At 38.9% G+C, this 16574-nt stretch overlaps 1 protein-coding gene across 2 annotated transcripts in view; it reads left to right on the forward strand.

The window, feature by feature from the left end:
- The first annotated feature begins 575 nt into the window (after positions 1 to 575).
- SLC26A7 (solute carrier family 26 member 7) overlaps positions 576 to 16574 on the forward strand; it is a 115941-nt gene continuing 99942 nt past the window's right edge. The window contains exons 1-2 of one of the 2 annotated variants that reach the window (XM_032316448.1): positions 576 to 724; positions 862 to 1168. In XM_032316448.1, coding sequence (XP_032172339.1) covers positions 976 to 1168 — 193 coding nt within the window. In that variant the 5' untranslated portion in view covers positions 576 to 724; positions 862 to 975. Of the gene's footprint in view, positions 725 to 861; positions 1169 to 1812; positions 1856 to 16574 lie in introns of those variants that run through there. The other variant, XM_032316449.1, reaches the window with a different exon arrangement.

Below are 16574 nucleotides of genomic sequence, written 5' to 3' on the forward strand. Positions count from 1 at the left end.
CTGCCTACTTGTGATCTCTGTTTCTCTCTGTCAAATAAATAAATAAAATATTAAAAAAAAAAAAAGAAATTCTAGTTACAATAGCATGAGTGTGAGAATTAGATGATTTAGAGAAAAATTGAATGAACAATGTCAGAGGCAGGGAAGCACTGTTGCCCCAAGTATTTGTTCATGGTGATGCTTATTTTCTTAGCCCGTGAGATGAAATTTCAGTTTGTTTGTGTGAACTGGCTATTCTGTTCTCTGACTGGGCAGCGTCTGTCTGAATGTTTCTGTATGAATGAAAAGCTCATCTCCCAAGGAATAAAAAAGATAAGGATATTTAGCAATACCCTCTTCTTTTTCTGAACTTTGTAGAACTGGCAGTCGTCTGATATATTGAAAATATATACTTTCTCAAAAAGTAAACCTAGATTGTCTGAATGTATTTCGCACGATAGACCCCTCCGGCAGTTTTATGTTTTTGCACAGCTTGTAGGGCAGAGACTGGACTAGCTTCCTGGTTGCATTAGCATAACCCAGCCCACTTCCAACACACGCCCAGAACTACCTCATTAGCCATTGGGATGGGAGCCAAAAACATAAGACTACAGAGAATATAAGGGGAATTACTGGCAAAAGAGCTCTAGACCAGCTTAACACTGAACCCATTACTTTTCCAAGCTCAGAAAAACCATACACTAACAGGAACCATTTCCCCATCTTGTTCAGATAACGATTCAAGGTTTTAAATCTATACCTTTTATCTGGAATAATTAGCTTCACCACAATAAGGCATACAGCCTGGCTGCATATATTTAAGTGTTTCTGTTAATCTCTCTCCCTCTCTCTCTCTCTTTTATTGATTTGTTTTCTGGATAGCTTTGACATTGAAAACCACAGACGAATTGGAGCCTGGCATTGAAAGGAGGTGTTCTGCAACAATTTTTTTTTCTTGTCTAAAGAAGCTTACTTCTACAAGAGGGAATCTGAAAAATGACAGGGACAAAGAGGAAAAAGAAAGGCATGCTGTGGAGCAAGATGCAAACCCCCCATTGCGAAGACTTTAAACAGTGGTGTCGAAGGCGTCTGCCTATTCTGGAATGGGCACCACAGTACAATCTGAAAGAAAACTTGCTTCCAGACACCATGTCTGGGATAATGTTGGCAGTTCAACAGGTGACACAAGGTAATGTACTGCATTTGATTTTCCTGTTTTATGCAGAATAGATGTCACTTCGCTTTCTTGGAAGAGTATTATGACCCAAGAGCTATAATTTGCTAGTGAAATGGATAGTTTGTTAACTCTGGGGGAAATAAGCACACGGAATACCTGTACACGAAGGCTTTCCTAGTGGTCTTTTTTTTTTCTTTCTATTTTTGAAAGCTCTTAAGCACAACCAATTTTTGAATAGCATTAATATGTATTTGCAATGTTAAAATTCATACTATGTAAGAGGAAAAGATCAGTAATTGTAGGAAAGTGAGATTTTATAGTTTGACCTTACTGATAATAGTTTCTTACTTTCACGGAATCAGGCTATAAAATATCTCCTGGCTTGTACGTAAAGTTTGTAAACCTAATTAGCACCACACAATGACCTGTTGTAGCCTTTCGAGTTGCTGTAAGCAAGGAACAGAGCTTTCTGTACATAAAGGAGGCTCTTTGCCAAGATCATTATTTGCAAAGAGAATCCTGCATGTCCTTAGAGCTTATGTTTTACTGTGCATGCTGATTTAATTCTGTATTACATTACGTCCTGTATTTATTTCTCAATAAGAAATTTAAACGGTTGAGAAGTCTGAGTTTAACTTTCCCAAAGCAGATTCTAAGTGATATTCTGGATTTAGATATGTGTTTCTCTTGGTGAAAGCTGTAAGTTAAGTGGTATGTACATGTGTGTGTGAGCTTGTGTGTGTGCACATGTTGTTTGCCTTAAAGGTACATTTGTTGTATTATTATTAGTGTTATTATGATTTTTTTTCTAATTCAAATAATAATTTCCTACCTGTAGCAAGGAAAGAAACCAATTTCTCAACCTTGAGGATTTGGAACACTTTACTTGGCATAGACTCTGTAGATTTATATTTCCTTGTAGTTTTACTGTATCCCTGGCTTCAACTATTATTCATACTGTTAAATTATAAGCACTCTTTTAACTGAATTATTCTGTAGCTGGAACAAACTGGTTTGTGTATTTGTATTTTTAGTATGATTAGGAACATCTGCACTGGTGGCTTTACTTTAAGATCCATAATACTATCATACTTTATAGGATTCTATTTCCCTGAATAGTCTTATATTACATTTTTAATGACCATTTTGCCAAGAGTGAAGCATGGTAATCTTTAATAAAAATGCAAAGTAAATAATAGGTTAGGACATTTTCAGCCTTGTTTTATTCAGCCTTGTTTAAATTCAAAATGAGACACTACTATGTGTTTTGAATCTTAGGTGATTGACTTCCAAGGACTTTTTCACCAGATAGTGTCAGTATATGTTATACATTTATTTTGCTTTAATTTAATGTAGAGTGAAAGAGAAATGTATTTTTAAAACCATTTGTAGTTTCATCTCTGTAAAATATCAAGTTAATAGGGAAATTTGGGGATGTGATAAATACCTATGATACACCCTTAGCAGTAGTATTTATGCATAAGTCCTTGGCAATTAATTGTACGGCTTTCATTTGGATATAGATTTTTGGGGGATTTTGTTTTATGAGTCATATATTTCATTGGTCACAAAGAAACACACTGGCCAGCCCCTGACTGAGGAGAAGCACAAAGCTTATTCAGCTCTGTACATTGAAGTTATGGATCTGGCTGTTGGTTCTCTTGGAAAGCTACCAGTGACTGGTCAAGGCTACACTGCTAGAAAGATCTTTAGGGTTTTTCTTGATATATGAAAAGACTAATCCTCCTAAAAGTACCTACTCTTTTAAAGACAATTCAAACTTTCTCAGGCTTATGCACTATGGGGAGATAAAAAGTGAAATATAAATACATTACCGTTGTTGTCAGGGGCCCTGTGCTACCCCCCCCTATTCATTATCTTCCCCTTTCCTAATAAAATCCCAAGAGACAGCAGTCTCTTCTCTATTTTCCACATGAGAAAATGGAGGCTTAGAAAAGCAAGTAATTTTCTTTGGACCTCACACCTGATAAGTGGTAGAGTTAGGACTTGATTCCAAAGCCAACACTTTCAACATCTTATACTTTATGCAGTACACCGCCAAGATAACTAGACTTTTTCATTATACCAATGTTATTAGTAATAGAAGCTATTTCTTGGGGTAGGTATGAATATCCTTCCCTTCAAATTACTTTTGCATTTAAGTTTCATCCCTGAGGTTTTTAGACTTGAAGGTGAGTGATGAGGGAAATAACTACCATAGAACATAGAGTAAGAACGGCATTTAGATATCATTAGCTTCTATTTATGTGAATATACGCAATCATTATCCGCCCTATTTCTTTGGGAAAATCAGAAGAAAGGGGTAATTTTTGCTCTTGCGTCATAACACAATAGAAACAACTACCTGTTTTTACTCTACTGAGCTTTGAAGCAGCTTTTCAGTTACTCAGCATAGTTGAATTATATGAAAGTTTTGAATTTAACACTTTTTACCTACAAATATGGAAAGTTATATGGTTCAATCCAGTAGTTTTTCATTCTTCCCTCTCTATAAATGCATTTAAAATTGAGAAGAATAATGGAAACTAACCTGTGAGTGTATTCTATAGGTCAGATATTTTAAATTATGTATTTTAAATCACTTTATTAAAGATTTCCCAATTGTTCCATATAGATGATTGTCAGTTATCATCATATTTAACTCACGTAAAGCATTTTCTGTATTGACTATACTCTTTCTTTAAAACTTTCTTGTCTTGGTTTTGAGACATTTCTCTTTCAGTTTTCTGCTCCTACGCCTCTGTCCCTCTCTTCCTGTGAGTCTCTGCAGACTTTGACCCTATCCTATCCACCCATTAAGTGTCTGTGTCCCGGACACTCAACTTCTAGCCTTCTTCTCCAAGAATGCTGGAGGCTATATAATCAGCGCAAGAGGTTTTAACTACCATCATCCTTCAGAAGAAACTTTCTTATAAACCTGAGATCTGCATATTCAGTTGTGCAAACCTGGAGTTGTCTTCTTCTTCTTTTCCAGTTAGCCAACATATAGTAGTACATCATTAGTTTTTGAAGTAGTGTTCAAGGATTCATTAGTTGCATATAACACAACACATACCCTTCTAAAAGCGCTTCAAATGCAACATTTAGTCTTTGAAAACAAACTGAATCACACCACCATCCTAACCAGAATTATAATAATCAATAATAATAGCAGTAATTTTTAGGCATGCATGTAAACACTGTTGTAAGAATATTTGACATCATATACAAGGCTGAGGTTCAGAGAGAATAAGTCACTTGCTTAAAGTCACACAGCAAAAGAGTTAGGATTTGCACTCAAGTAGTCAGGCTCCAGGGACTAGGCTCTAATCTTAGACTAGACTGTGTCTCACAGCAGGGCCCAAGAGCCATTTCCAAATCTTTCCTGTCTTTTGCCACTTAGCCACTATCACACAGTCAGCCCCTAGGTTCTGTTATTTCCAGTCCCCGATTATCTTTCCAACGGGGTAGTCTTCTTCATGCCTCCTGCTGAGGCCTAGTTCACTGTCTGAGCCATTGCAGTCATTATTCTGTGGGCCTTCCTACTCCCTTGTCTCCTCCTGTAGGCCATATTCTGTATTGCAGTCAGAATGATCATAAAAGTCTGAACACAGCACTTCTCTGTTCAAAAACCTTCAATCCTCTCTTTCTTCTAGAATAAAAGTCCAGTTCTTCTGAACAATTTATTAGATCATTAATAATCTGGGCCCCTTGATACTAAGGTCTACTCAAAGAGATCTCTCCTCTGAGAATCCCTCTCAGTCTCCTGGGAAGATGCATGTTTTCTTCCCTCCTACTCCCTCTGTACTTTTTAGGTATCTCTATGATAGGGCTTAACAGATTGTATTATAATATTTCGATAGAGCCCTTTCCACACTGGTCTGTAGGCTCTGGAAACAAAGATAATGTTTTAATCTTCCTGTTATTACCAACTTGTATATTTCCTGTTACATAGAGTAGGTTTTCAATAAATATCTGTTGGAAGTATACAAAACAATTTAGCTCCTGCTGCCTCAGATCGTCCCATAGTAGCACTTTACCACTCGAGGGAGGACATTAACGTTCTTAGATTTTCAGAATATATGCAACAGAAATACTACTAGTAAAAAGTACATTACAAATATGAGTAATTAATTTCTTCCAATTCCTCTTACTTTGCTGAGGTTACAGATGTGCAGCCCTCCAGACAAATATGGTAAAAAATAGATTTCCTTTGTCCCCAAAAGTGCTAATATTTTCTCCAGCCAACATCAACAAATATGAAGAGTTCATATATAAATCCAGATGCCTGGCTTCTCTTGAAAAGGGGGAAAGCATGGGGGTGCCTGGGCAGCTCAGTGCATTACAGCCTCTGCTTTTTGGCTCAGGTCATGATTTCAGGGTCCTGGGATCAAGCCCGGCATCGGGCTCTCTGCTGAGTGGGGAGCCTCCTTCCCCTTCTCTCTGCCTGCCTCTCTGCCTGTGATCTCTCTCCTTGTCAAATAAATAAATTTCTAAAAAAAATTCTTTAAAAAGATTTTTTTAAGAAAGGGGGAAAACATGGCCATACAAGGGTCCACATTCCCATTTGGCAAAAATCTTTTGGACTTCAGAGAGGGGACCCCTTTTAGACAGGGCACACACTTTGCATTTTGCCACACTCTTCATTACTCACTTGTGCCAAGCCACCCTTCCTGCTAGTGCTCCTGTTACCTGCCCAGGCCCATGAATGTCTGAACTCATCCCTAAACAAAACCTTTACAGAGAGATTACGTAGGATTAGGTTCTTAACTTAGAACCACAGAACCCTTAGGTCTGCGTACCTGGATTAATGTATTCCAGTAGACTTTATTTCTTTATAATCCTTTGTATTCTCTGTTAATTATTTTTCTGGGAAGGCGTCCACAGGCTCTGCCAGACTGCTAAAAGGGGAGCTCGCACCTCCTCAAAGTAAATCAATGAAAGTATGGGTGTCCTCGTTGCAAAGTAAGAGAAACCTTAGACCCTCTTTCGGCACGTTTCAAGTATTTCTAGAAACAATTTGTCTTTTAAAACTCTTTAAAAAATAAATAAATAAAACTATTTAACGAATCTGGAGGCTCTTATCATTACCATTAGGTACAAGCCATTAGAGTTTGTATCTACCACAATCTCCTTTAACGGATCGTTTGTGGGACCTCACTACAGAATGTGTTCTGAAGATGAGCAAACATTGTAGAGAAAGTCATTGATTTAAAACATGTCCCAGACATGGTGGGCGAGCTAAGCACTAAAGGCTGTGGTCTCTAGGGTATTTGGACCACATTCTAGCCCAAGCAAGCACTTGCGGGGAGGTAGGTTCTTTGTTTCCAACCTGAAAACTCAAGCACTGAGACAGGGCGGAGCCCTAACTTGCATGACTTGCCACGTAAGAAGCTAATCCACTGAGAGGGAATATGAGAATGTTTTGCCTTGCATTCCAAGGGATCACCTAGAAATCGTGTTCCCAAGCCATGAAAATTTTATGCTGCCATAGGGCTGCCTGATGTTCAAACCACAGTGTTTTGGGCCACAGACAAAAGATGGATATTCCTTATAATTATGCAGAATGTGTGGCATTACTGGCACCGAAACATATGTGTGGAAGCTGAGCTTCGTTGCACTCCTGAGGGCATCTTAGGGACATGTGGAACAATAAGGGGAAATTCCTGAAGCATACCGCCTTGGGAAGATGAAAGGCTTGTCTGGGAATTTTTTGCTGCATGGTCTTAGCCTTGAGGATTCAGAATCCTGGCATTAGCTACGTCTCTCTAACCTAACCCCCTAGACTATTACTTCCTGCTAGTAACTTTTTTCTTCTCAGAAACAAGGGCAGCAAAATATTGCTATGTAAGTCTAAAGTATACTTGTCCTGATCCTTATACAAATATGCCCACAAGCTAGTAACTCTTTGCTGGCTTTTCTTTTCCATTTCCTTTTATCCCATGACCCATCCTCACAGTATAACTCCAGACTTCATTCGATACTTCTGGTTTTCTTTTTATTTTTCTTAAATGTAAAAAAGATGATGATCTGTATAGTAAAGGGCCATTTACATACTTCTGCCCTTAAAGTAATGCTCTTGGTAATATTTAGAATTGTTCGCATGGAAGAATCATGACCTCCCTTTTTAGTGCGTCAGACCTTAGCAAGGTTTCCAATGAAATAGACCGGCAGTGAGTGTGAGGATAAATTGTGTGGCCTATATATGAATAGACTTCTATTTTTACCAGCTAGGATCCATTCTTACTTTTGCTAGTGACTATATCCATTTTTAGCATATGTGGTTTAGTATATGTGTATATGAGGTTGGAATTTTGACTCTAATGTTGGAGTCAAGGCCAGTTATAGGCTGGGTCCCCCTCAACCAGATTCTCAACCTTGCAGCTTCAAAGAATGTGGATACCTGGGTCCCATTATCAAGCTATTATCAGACTTCCTGGGAGGGGTTCCCAGACATCGAGGCATTATGTTTTTTTCTTCTTTAAGTTGTCCCAGACTCTATTGTGCATCAGTGTTGAGAACTGGATGCAGACACAGTGATTAGTTCAGGGGAAGGCTTACGGCTAAAGCCATGGTAGTTGGTATAATCCCATACATCAGGCCCGCGACTGGTTCAGGGAAGAGATCTGCCACCTACACACAAGGGCGTGGATTTACGATGCAGTAAGTCAGTCATTTTTTGTTTTAAAATGAGAATGGTAATACAGATGGCCAAATGGTTCTATCAGTCTGGATCCCAGCGTATGTGTGGACCTTTCAAGAAGAGACACCTTTGTTTGTCCTGGGACTGCTGGCAGGGAGGCTGTTGTGCCTCTGTAGCTTCCCAGGATCTCCACAGCTGGAAAATGAAGCCAGCCCGGCAAAGAGCATAGCAGAGAGAAACAGTCCTCATGACAGCTAGTATACCTTCAAATTTTTACTTGCATGTACAAACACATATTTTTAATTGCTTAATTAGGTTTAAGCTGGGTTACTTCTAATCACCTTAACTACACATTTGAGTGTTGTTAAATTTAAATGTATCACACAATTTTTTTCTAATTCTACAGAACCCAGCACAATAAATATCAGTATACTTTTTATTTTTATGAGAAGAGGAGTTTGAGGCTCAGAACACTAGATAATGGGCAGCTTAAAAGGGGTTCAAATCTATATACGCCAGGCTCCATCCCTCAGTTTTGTTCGACTAGAACAGATATAACCTGAGGAGGACTGGGACTGACTCTGGACAACAGAATGCCCTAGCCTCCCTTCCCATCCACCCCTCAGGTGCCCCTTCCCATGACAACATGTCACCTTGCTGATGAAATAAAAACCGGGAGATTCCGGTTGAGAGCGGAAGAGGGCTCTGCCCCTGGGAGGTGGGGCTCCTGTTCTTTTCCTCCAGAGCATCTCACTGCCTCCCTTAGACTTGCTTCAGAGGAAAGAGGGAGAGGAGATGTGTTTGAACACTGGCCCTGAGCATCAATGAACAATAGCTTGTACCACTTGTACCGTGTGGCAGAGGGAGCACGCGGATCAGATATTTTCAGATGTTTGGATGAGACTTTACTAGAGGCTAGGAGGCAATAAAAGTGAAAAGTGGAGTGCCGCAGGTCTGTAACCAGGCTTACTCATCTTCATACCGTTTATTCCCCTTCATTCTCAGCTCTGCTGTCCTCAATGACAGTAAATGCCATCTCTAATCCTAACCACCCCTGCTCAGGGCAGCACTGTGCATATCTATCCTTTGCCATTCTAAGCCCAAGAGAAGGCGGCCTCCCAGGAGCTCTTCTAACTTTTCTGACACTAGAGATGTCTGCCCACCAGGCATGACTCTACGTCCCTCTGTAGCCATGAGCTCAGCAGCATAGGTCTGTCTCAGCTTCACACCATTTCTATAAATAAAAAACACAATGGCCTATTCGTCTAGTCTTTGTTCTCAATCATCTTTTTCTCTATACGTTTTGTTTCTTGTGAGCTAATCCATTTCTGTGGCTTCAGTTCCCACTTTTCTGTTGGTGAGTTGTAAAGATATATTTCTAGCACAATTATCTCTTTTTTTGTCCTGGATGTAAATATCTAGCTACCTATTAAACATCATCTTAATATCTCCCAGGGATGTATTTACAGCTGGACACATGACTTTCCCCTCTCAAAATCAGTCCTTATCCTCTATTCTATATGATACGGAGAGTCACCCCCATCTACCCAGTTGTCTATACCAGAAGTCTGGGAATGATCCTTACTGCCCTTCCCCCTTAACAACTGTATTCAGCTGAGGAGGTTCTCTAAATTTCCTCTTAACATCTCTTAAATATACCTGATGTCCATTGCCCTTGTGACCATTGGTATTAATAGTATTAATAGATATTAATTAGATATTAGACCTCGGTATTAATATTGTACTATTGTACTTAACAGGTACTGTTTTATTTGCTGAGTGCTTAAAATATGCCACAAATGGTCCTAAACATGCATTGCGTATTATATTAATTAAACTTCAGAATAATCTAAGAGTTTGATACTATGATTATCTGTATTTTACTAGTGAAAGAAAATGGATTAGTTTGTTTGTAGTGCCAAGTAGTACAGTTTCTATAAAGCAGAGGGTTTTTTTTTTTTCCCAAAAAGCCTCTTTTGTTTTACTTTATTTTTCAGCCCTAGGCAGTTGTACAGGGTTGCTTTAGCTGGAAGTTATCTTCTTGGATATTTACATTTTAAGTACATAATAAGATTTCCATCTCCAAAAACAGAGAAAGAATGTAAGTTTTCTCTCAGAAGGAGTTTAAAGGCATATTTGCTCAAATCTGGAGCATTTACTATTTAAGTTTTAAAATTTCATTAATTAATTAATTAATTAATTAATTAATTTTATAGAGGTAGTGTTCTAATATTTGTCTTTCTGGCTCCTGAGCCCATGCTTTTATCTTAATTAAAAGCCACCATCATTTCTTCCATGCCAGTTAGAATGTCTTCTTGTTTATAGTATTGTTCTGTATTCTTTATTTCAAACTTCAACAAAAATTTTTTGAGTTAGATGGGGATGTTTGTCTTAAATTCCTTCGGCTACACCTTTGCCAGTGGCTTTTGGACCTTTTTTGGTTTGACTCCATAGAACACCCTTGTTTCTTTGGTCTCTCTCACACTTCCCCAGCCATCTTTCCTCTCATCACTTCACTCCTGTGTCCATGGAACTGAAACTCAGGTGTGTGTTTATTAACTTGTACCATGTTGAGAGCTGACATTCAAATATCAGAAGACTTCATTCTAAAACTGAGAGGGTTTCCCCCTTTATTTAAATGTAATCATTTAAAAACAAGTGACTCATATCTCTAAATGAACACCGTCGGCTGAAGTTTTTGGTGCTTGTACCCTTTCTATGGGCGTGGACTTTCCAATTTATCATATTCCCCAACACTTGCTATTCTTTTCCATTAGTACCACTTCATTCCTCTTATTCAGTCTCATCAGAACTAGGGCAGGATGTTCTCAGGCTCAGCTCATGGCACCATGATTGTCCAAATTCATAAGTATTCAAAGAACAACATATTTAATATAAAAGCATACACTATTTAGAAGGTAATTATGGCTATAAATAGCTTTCTCTCATTAGATAGCACTGTACTTCTGAAGATGTTTTTGAAAGCTGCTCAATATCTGGATCTCAGTTTTCCAACCACATCACTACTTATTCACCCTATATTCTGGTTACACTGAACTGCTTAGTGTTCTAAAGGATCATGCTTGTTTTGCCTCAGGACATTTGCACATACTGATTCTTCTTAAATGCATAGCCTTTCCCCCTGGATTCACTCTATATAGATTATATCTTCACCTGATTGTATCTTAGCATCTATAAGGGCTGGGTTTAGCTCAGTGTTGTGTTTTTTTTTTTTTAAGATTTTATTTATTTATTTGACAGAGATCACAAGTAGGCAGAGAAGCAGGCAGAGAGAGAGGGGGAGAAGGAGGCCTGCCGCTGAGCAGTGAGCCCAATGCAGGATTCGATCCCAGGACCCTGGATCATGACCCTGTAGCTCAGTGGTTCTTAACCTTGGCTGCATATTAGAACTCAAACAGCAATTCAGTAATGTGGAACCAATGCACAGAAATCAGTTGCTTTCCTATAATGTAACTATACATTATATAGTATAATGGGAATTATACTATATACTAGGGAAATTAGGAAACCAATTCCCTTTACAATAGCATCAAAAACCATAAGCTATATCGGGATAAACCTAACCAAAGAGGTAAAGGATCTGTACTCTAGGGGTGCCTGGGTAGCTCAGTAGTTAAGTGTCTGCCTTTGCTCAGGTCATGATCCTAGAGTCCTGGGATTGAGCCCCACATCAGGCTCCCTGCTCAGCGGGAAGCCTGCTTCTTATTCTCCCATTCCTCTTGCTTGTGGTCCTCTCTCGCGGCCTCTCTCTCTGTCAAATAAATAAATAAATAAATAAATAAATAAATAAAATCTTTTAAAAGAAGGATCTCTACTCTAGAAACTACAGAACACTTATGAAAGAAGTTGAAGAAGACCAAGAAGATGGAAAAACATTCCATGCTCATGAATTGGAAGAATAAACATTGTTAAAATGTCTATGCTATCCAGAGCAATCTATACTTTCAGTGCCATCCCAATCAAAATACCAGTGGCATTTTTCAAAGAGCTGGAACAAACAATCTTAAAATTTATATGGAAACAGAAAAGACCCTGAATTGCCAAGGAAATGTTGAAAAATTTGGGGGCATCATGTTGCCCGATTTCAAGCTATATTACAAAGCTGTGATCACCAAGACAACATGATACTGGCACAAAAGCAGATATATAGATCAATGGAACAGAATTAAGAGCCTAGATATGGACCCTCAACTCTATGGTCAACTAATCTTTGACAAAGCAGGAAAAAATTACTCAAGGGAAAAAAAGATAGTCTCTTCAATAAATGGTTCTGGGAAAAATTGGACAACTATATATGGAAGAATGAAATTTGACCATTATCTTACACCATATGCGAAGATAAACTTGAAATGGCTGAAAGACCTCAGTGTGAGACAGGAATTTATCAAAATCCTAGAGAAGAATATAGGCTGTAATCTCTTTGACATTGGCCTCAGCAACTTCTTTTAGGACACATCTCCAAAGGTAGGGGAAACAAAAGCAAAAATGAACTTTTGGAACTTCATCAAGGTAAAAAGCTTCTTCACAGCAAAGGAAACAATTAACAAAATCAAGAGGCAGTCCACGGAATGGCAGAAGATATTTGCAAATTACATTACAGATAAAGGGCCAGTATCCAAGATTTATAAAGAACTTCTCAAACTCAACACTCCAAAACCAAATAATCATGTCAAAAAATGGGCAGAAGACATCAATAGACACTTCTCCAAAGAAGATATATGAATGGCTAACAAAACATGAAAAAATGTTCGACACCATTAGCCATCAGGGAAATTCAAATCAAAACCACATTGAGATACCACTTACACCAGTTAGAATGGCAAAAATTAACAAGGCAGGAAACAACAAATTTTGGAGAGGATGTAGAGAAAGGGGAACTCTCCTACACTGTTAGTGGGAATGCAAGTTGGTGCAGCCACTTTGGAAAACAGTATGGAGGTTCCTCAAAAAGTTAAAAATAGAGCTATCCTATGACCCAGTAATTGCACTACTGGGTTTACCCCCAAAGATACAGATGTAGTGAAAAGAAAGGACACATGTACCCCAGTGTTCATAGCAACAAGACCACAATAGTCAAATTCTGGAAGGTGCCAAGATGCCCTTCAACAGATGAATGGATAAAGATGTGGTTCCTATATACAATGGAATATTACTCAGCCACCAGAAAGGATGAATACCCACCATTTGAATTGACATGGATGGTACTGGAGGGGATTATGCTGAGTGAAATAAGTCAAGCAGAGAAAGACAATCATCATATGGTTTCACTTATATGTGGAACATAAGGAATGGCAGGGTGGACATGAGGAAAAGCAAAGGAAAAATAAAGGGGGGATAATCAGAGGAGGAGATGAACCATGAAAAGCTATGGACTCCAGGAAACAAACTGATGGTTTCAGAGTAGGGGGGATGAGGGAGATGCGGTAGCCCTGTGTTGGGTATTAAGGAGGGCATGTATTGCATGGAACACTGGGAGTTATATGCCAACAGTGAATCATGGAACACTATACCAAAAACCAATGATGTACTGTATGGTGACTAACATAACATAATTAAAAAAAATAAAAAGAAGAATCTCTTTTAGCATTTAAAACCTATTCTCAACTGCTAGACCAACTAAATTAGAATTTGGGGGAATTTCATTTAGGGAAAATCATTTAATTTCCTGGGCCTTAGTTAGCTTCCTCAACTGATAATAAAGTGAAGTAAAATGAGTTGCTAGGGTTGAGAATTACAGATTTTGTTCCCCCATAGTACTCTCACTTATCCGCTAAACTATTGCATTCGTTTGCAATTTGTATTGATTTCCCCCCTTAGTTCAAGTTCCTCGAGGACAGGGGCTATTTATAGTCTCGAGTGATCAACCATCCTGGTTTCAGCAATGAAAGTCCTGAGTCCTGGGAAACCCTTTCAGCTCCTATCGCCTAGTAGGTACTCAAATGTTTGTTGACATTGGAAAAAATCATAATTGAGAAGACAGGACCAAATTTTCTTATGTTCACTCTGCTTTTGTTGACTACTCTCCCCATGGAAACTTTCAGTCTCTTACTCCTTCTGCTTTATCAGCTTTTAGTCTGTTCATCCTGAAGCTTCTTGGTCATGGTAATTTCTTTATTTTCACTCTTATTGAGCTCTCACCTGTATAACAAGCTATGTATGGTGTGAAAGAATGATATGATTTGCCTTAACTTTTCGAGTGATTAGAACCAATGATCTTTGATTTACAGTCTTTTCTGTGAACCTAGAGAATGTGTGTCTATAGGAATTTTGTTTGCCTGTAGTTGTGGTTCTTGAATATATGTAAATTTACTCTGGGAGACCCACTTGTGATATTGCTTAGCCCTGAGCCCACTGATGCTGTGAATCAGACAGTTGATTATACTGTGGTTTGCTAATAACAATTCTAAGACCACCACAAACCAGTTGCCAGAGGGAAATAAACTTTCATCATTACCCACACAGTTTGGGTTTGATTTCTTATGTGTAGTTCTTGGAAGTACCTACTGCCACCTAATTATTTTGTTTTCAAGAATACTAATCTGTCTTCCTAGGGTGCTTTATTCATTTCTATTAAAAAACATACTTGAAAGAATACACAGTATTTTGCTATGTTCTTGGAAAGAGACAGAGAAGTATAAGACAACAATCCAGCCCACAAGGGCCTTGTTATTTTCCCTTCTTCAGAAATTTGTACAAAGTATATGAGAATATGATCTTGTTATTCAGCCTTAAAGATCTCAATCTGGTGTGGGTACATAAGGGTGGGAACATTTTCTTAATGAAAGTTTGTAGAGTATTGGTTTCAGCCACTTTCTGCTGTGAGTAGGTTGTTTAAGCTAGGCAGCTGCCAAAGAATGTGTTTTTATTTAGGAACATGAGAAGTAGTACAAGCCCATCTATATAACATAACATGAAATCAATTGGTGGTAAAAACTGAGCAAATATAGAGATCCAAGTGGCAGTCTTAAACAGCTGGCAAGACTTGATTTGTATAGACATATGGTATTATTATATGAAATGGCATTTTAAGAAATCAAGTCCTGCTCATCATTCTTTCTCTGGAGAGGATCTCAAGGGAACTATGTACACAGGTAACATTTTGGGGAAGGCAACCAGTGTCCCACATTATCTGCTGCATTACTGCTTAAAGTGCAGCTCTAGCTAAGCTGGATTGTGTCAAAAATCAACCTAGAACTGAGGTTTAGATGTGCTTGTGACCAGAGAGTGAGAGAAAGATGTATCATTGCTTACCTTGAGGCAGGCCCTGGTCTTTTTATCATATTAGGAGCATAGAAGAGGATATAGTAGAAGAGAGAAACATACATGTGTGGATATACTTTTGCCCATCAAGAAATCTGTCTTTTCGGATTAAGAGTATATATCACAATGAATGTTGAGTAGTATATAGAATTGTTGAATCACTGTATTGTATAACTGGAACTAACACTGTATGTTAAATATACTGGAATTAAAATTTAAAAAAAAAAAAAGAGAGAGAGAAATGTGTCCTCATCGGAGCGTTCAGCTTTCACCTCTCCAATTAGTAGCCCTTCTCTTGGGAGGTAGAGGGCAGTAGGGAGAAGAGGTCTGAGAACTGCTCCATTGTTTGAACTGAGGTTGGAGCTGTAACAGGAGAGAGGGGGATAGGGCACCTGGGTGGCTCAGTGGGTTAAGCTGCTGCCTTCGGCTCAGGTCATGATCTCAGGGTCCTGGGATCGAGTCCCGCATCGGGCTCTCTGCTCAGCGGGGAGCCTGCTTCCTCCTCTCTCTCTCTGCCTGCCTCTATGCCTGCTTGTGATCTTTCTCTGTCAAATAGATAAATAAAATCTTTAAAAAAAAAAAAAAAAAAAAGAATCAAGCCATTCGAGAAGGTAGGACTGAAGTCAAGTTCAGGAAGGTGAGGTGGGAGATGCAAATTCATCCTGGTGGGTGGAAAGTTTAGCACCTGGATGTCCACCAGTGAGAGCAGGATAAAAGGTAAAACTGGGGAATAAAGTGTTAGAAGCTAAGATGAAACCCAGGAGCAATGCAGGATTAGGACCTTGGTCCAAGGTTCCGGGTAAAAAGGGTCTGCGTTACAATCTAGGAAGCCAGCAGCATGGACAGATCTCAGTGTCTTTTCTAATTTTCTACCCAGTATATGAGCAGGCTTCAAATTTTGGTGGGTGGGCTTGAGCCCAGTGAAGGCAGTGAGAAAATACACCTGGCTGGAGAAGAGAAGGCAGAAGCATGAGCCAGCAATTAATGTAATGTGGGACGAAATTTCTTGCACTCTGCTGCTCGTGGTCTAGTGTTTTCTACATGGGTGTTAAGGAAATGTGGTACTCAGAAAAAAACACTGAAAGATGCCAGGGGACAATTCCTGTTTAGATTTACTCAGGTAGAACGGTCAAGGGGAAAGAGCATCGGGATGTATGAGAAGTCTCAAAACTCGCAGTCATACTCTGCCCAATGTGGTTAGGACCTCCTTGAAAACTGGCCTTCGGCACCTTTGGGTTGGTACTGGTCTCCACAGTGAACCACTTATTAACCTAATTTCCTGGACTGTCTATAGTTTCTTGACTACCTGACCTTGCTTATGTCTCCATCTACCTTGTAACTAGTACCTTTCTTTGTCTCTGATCCTTTGTTTGTCTCCTCAGATCCTGGGTAAATGGGTATCTGGTAAATCTGGGTAAATGTATCACTTCATTTCTAGGACCCTTCCTGTTTTTATCAGAGCCTCATGAAAAAGATCCCATTACCTTGCTTGAC

The sequence above is a fragment of the Mustela erminea genome, chromosome 16, assembly GCF_009829155.1.
Source record: "Mustela erminea isolate mMusErm1 chromosome 16, mMusErm1.Pri, whole genome shotgun sequence".
Lineage (NCBI taxonomy): Eukaryota > Metazoa > Chordata > Mammalia > Carnivora > Mustelidae > Mustela > Mustela erminea.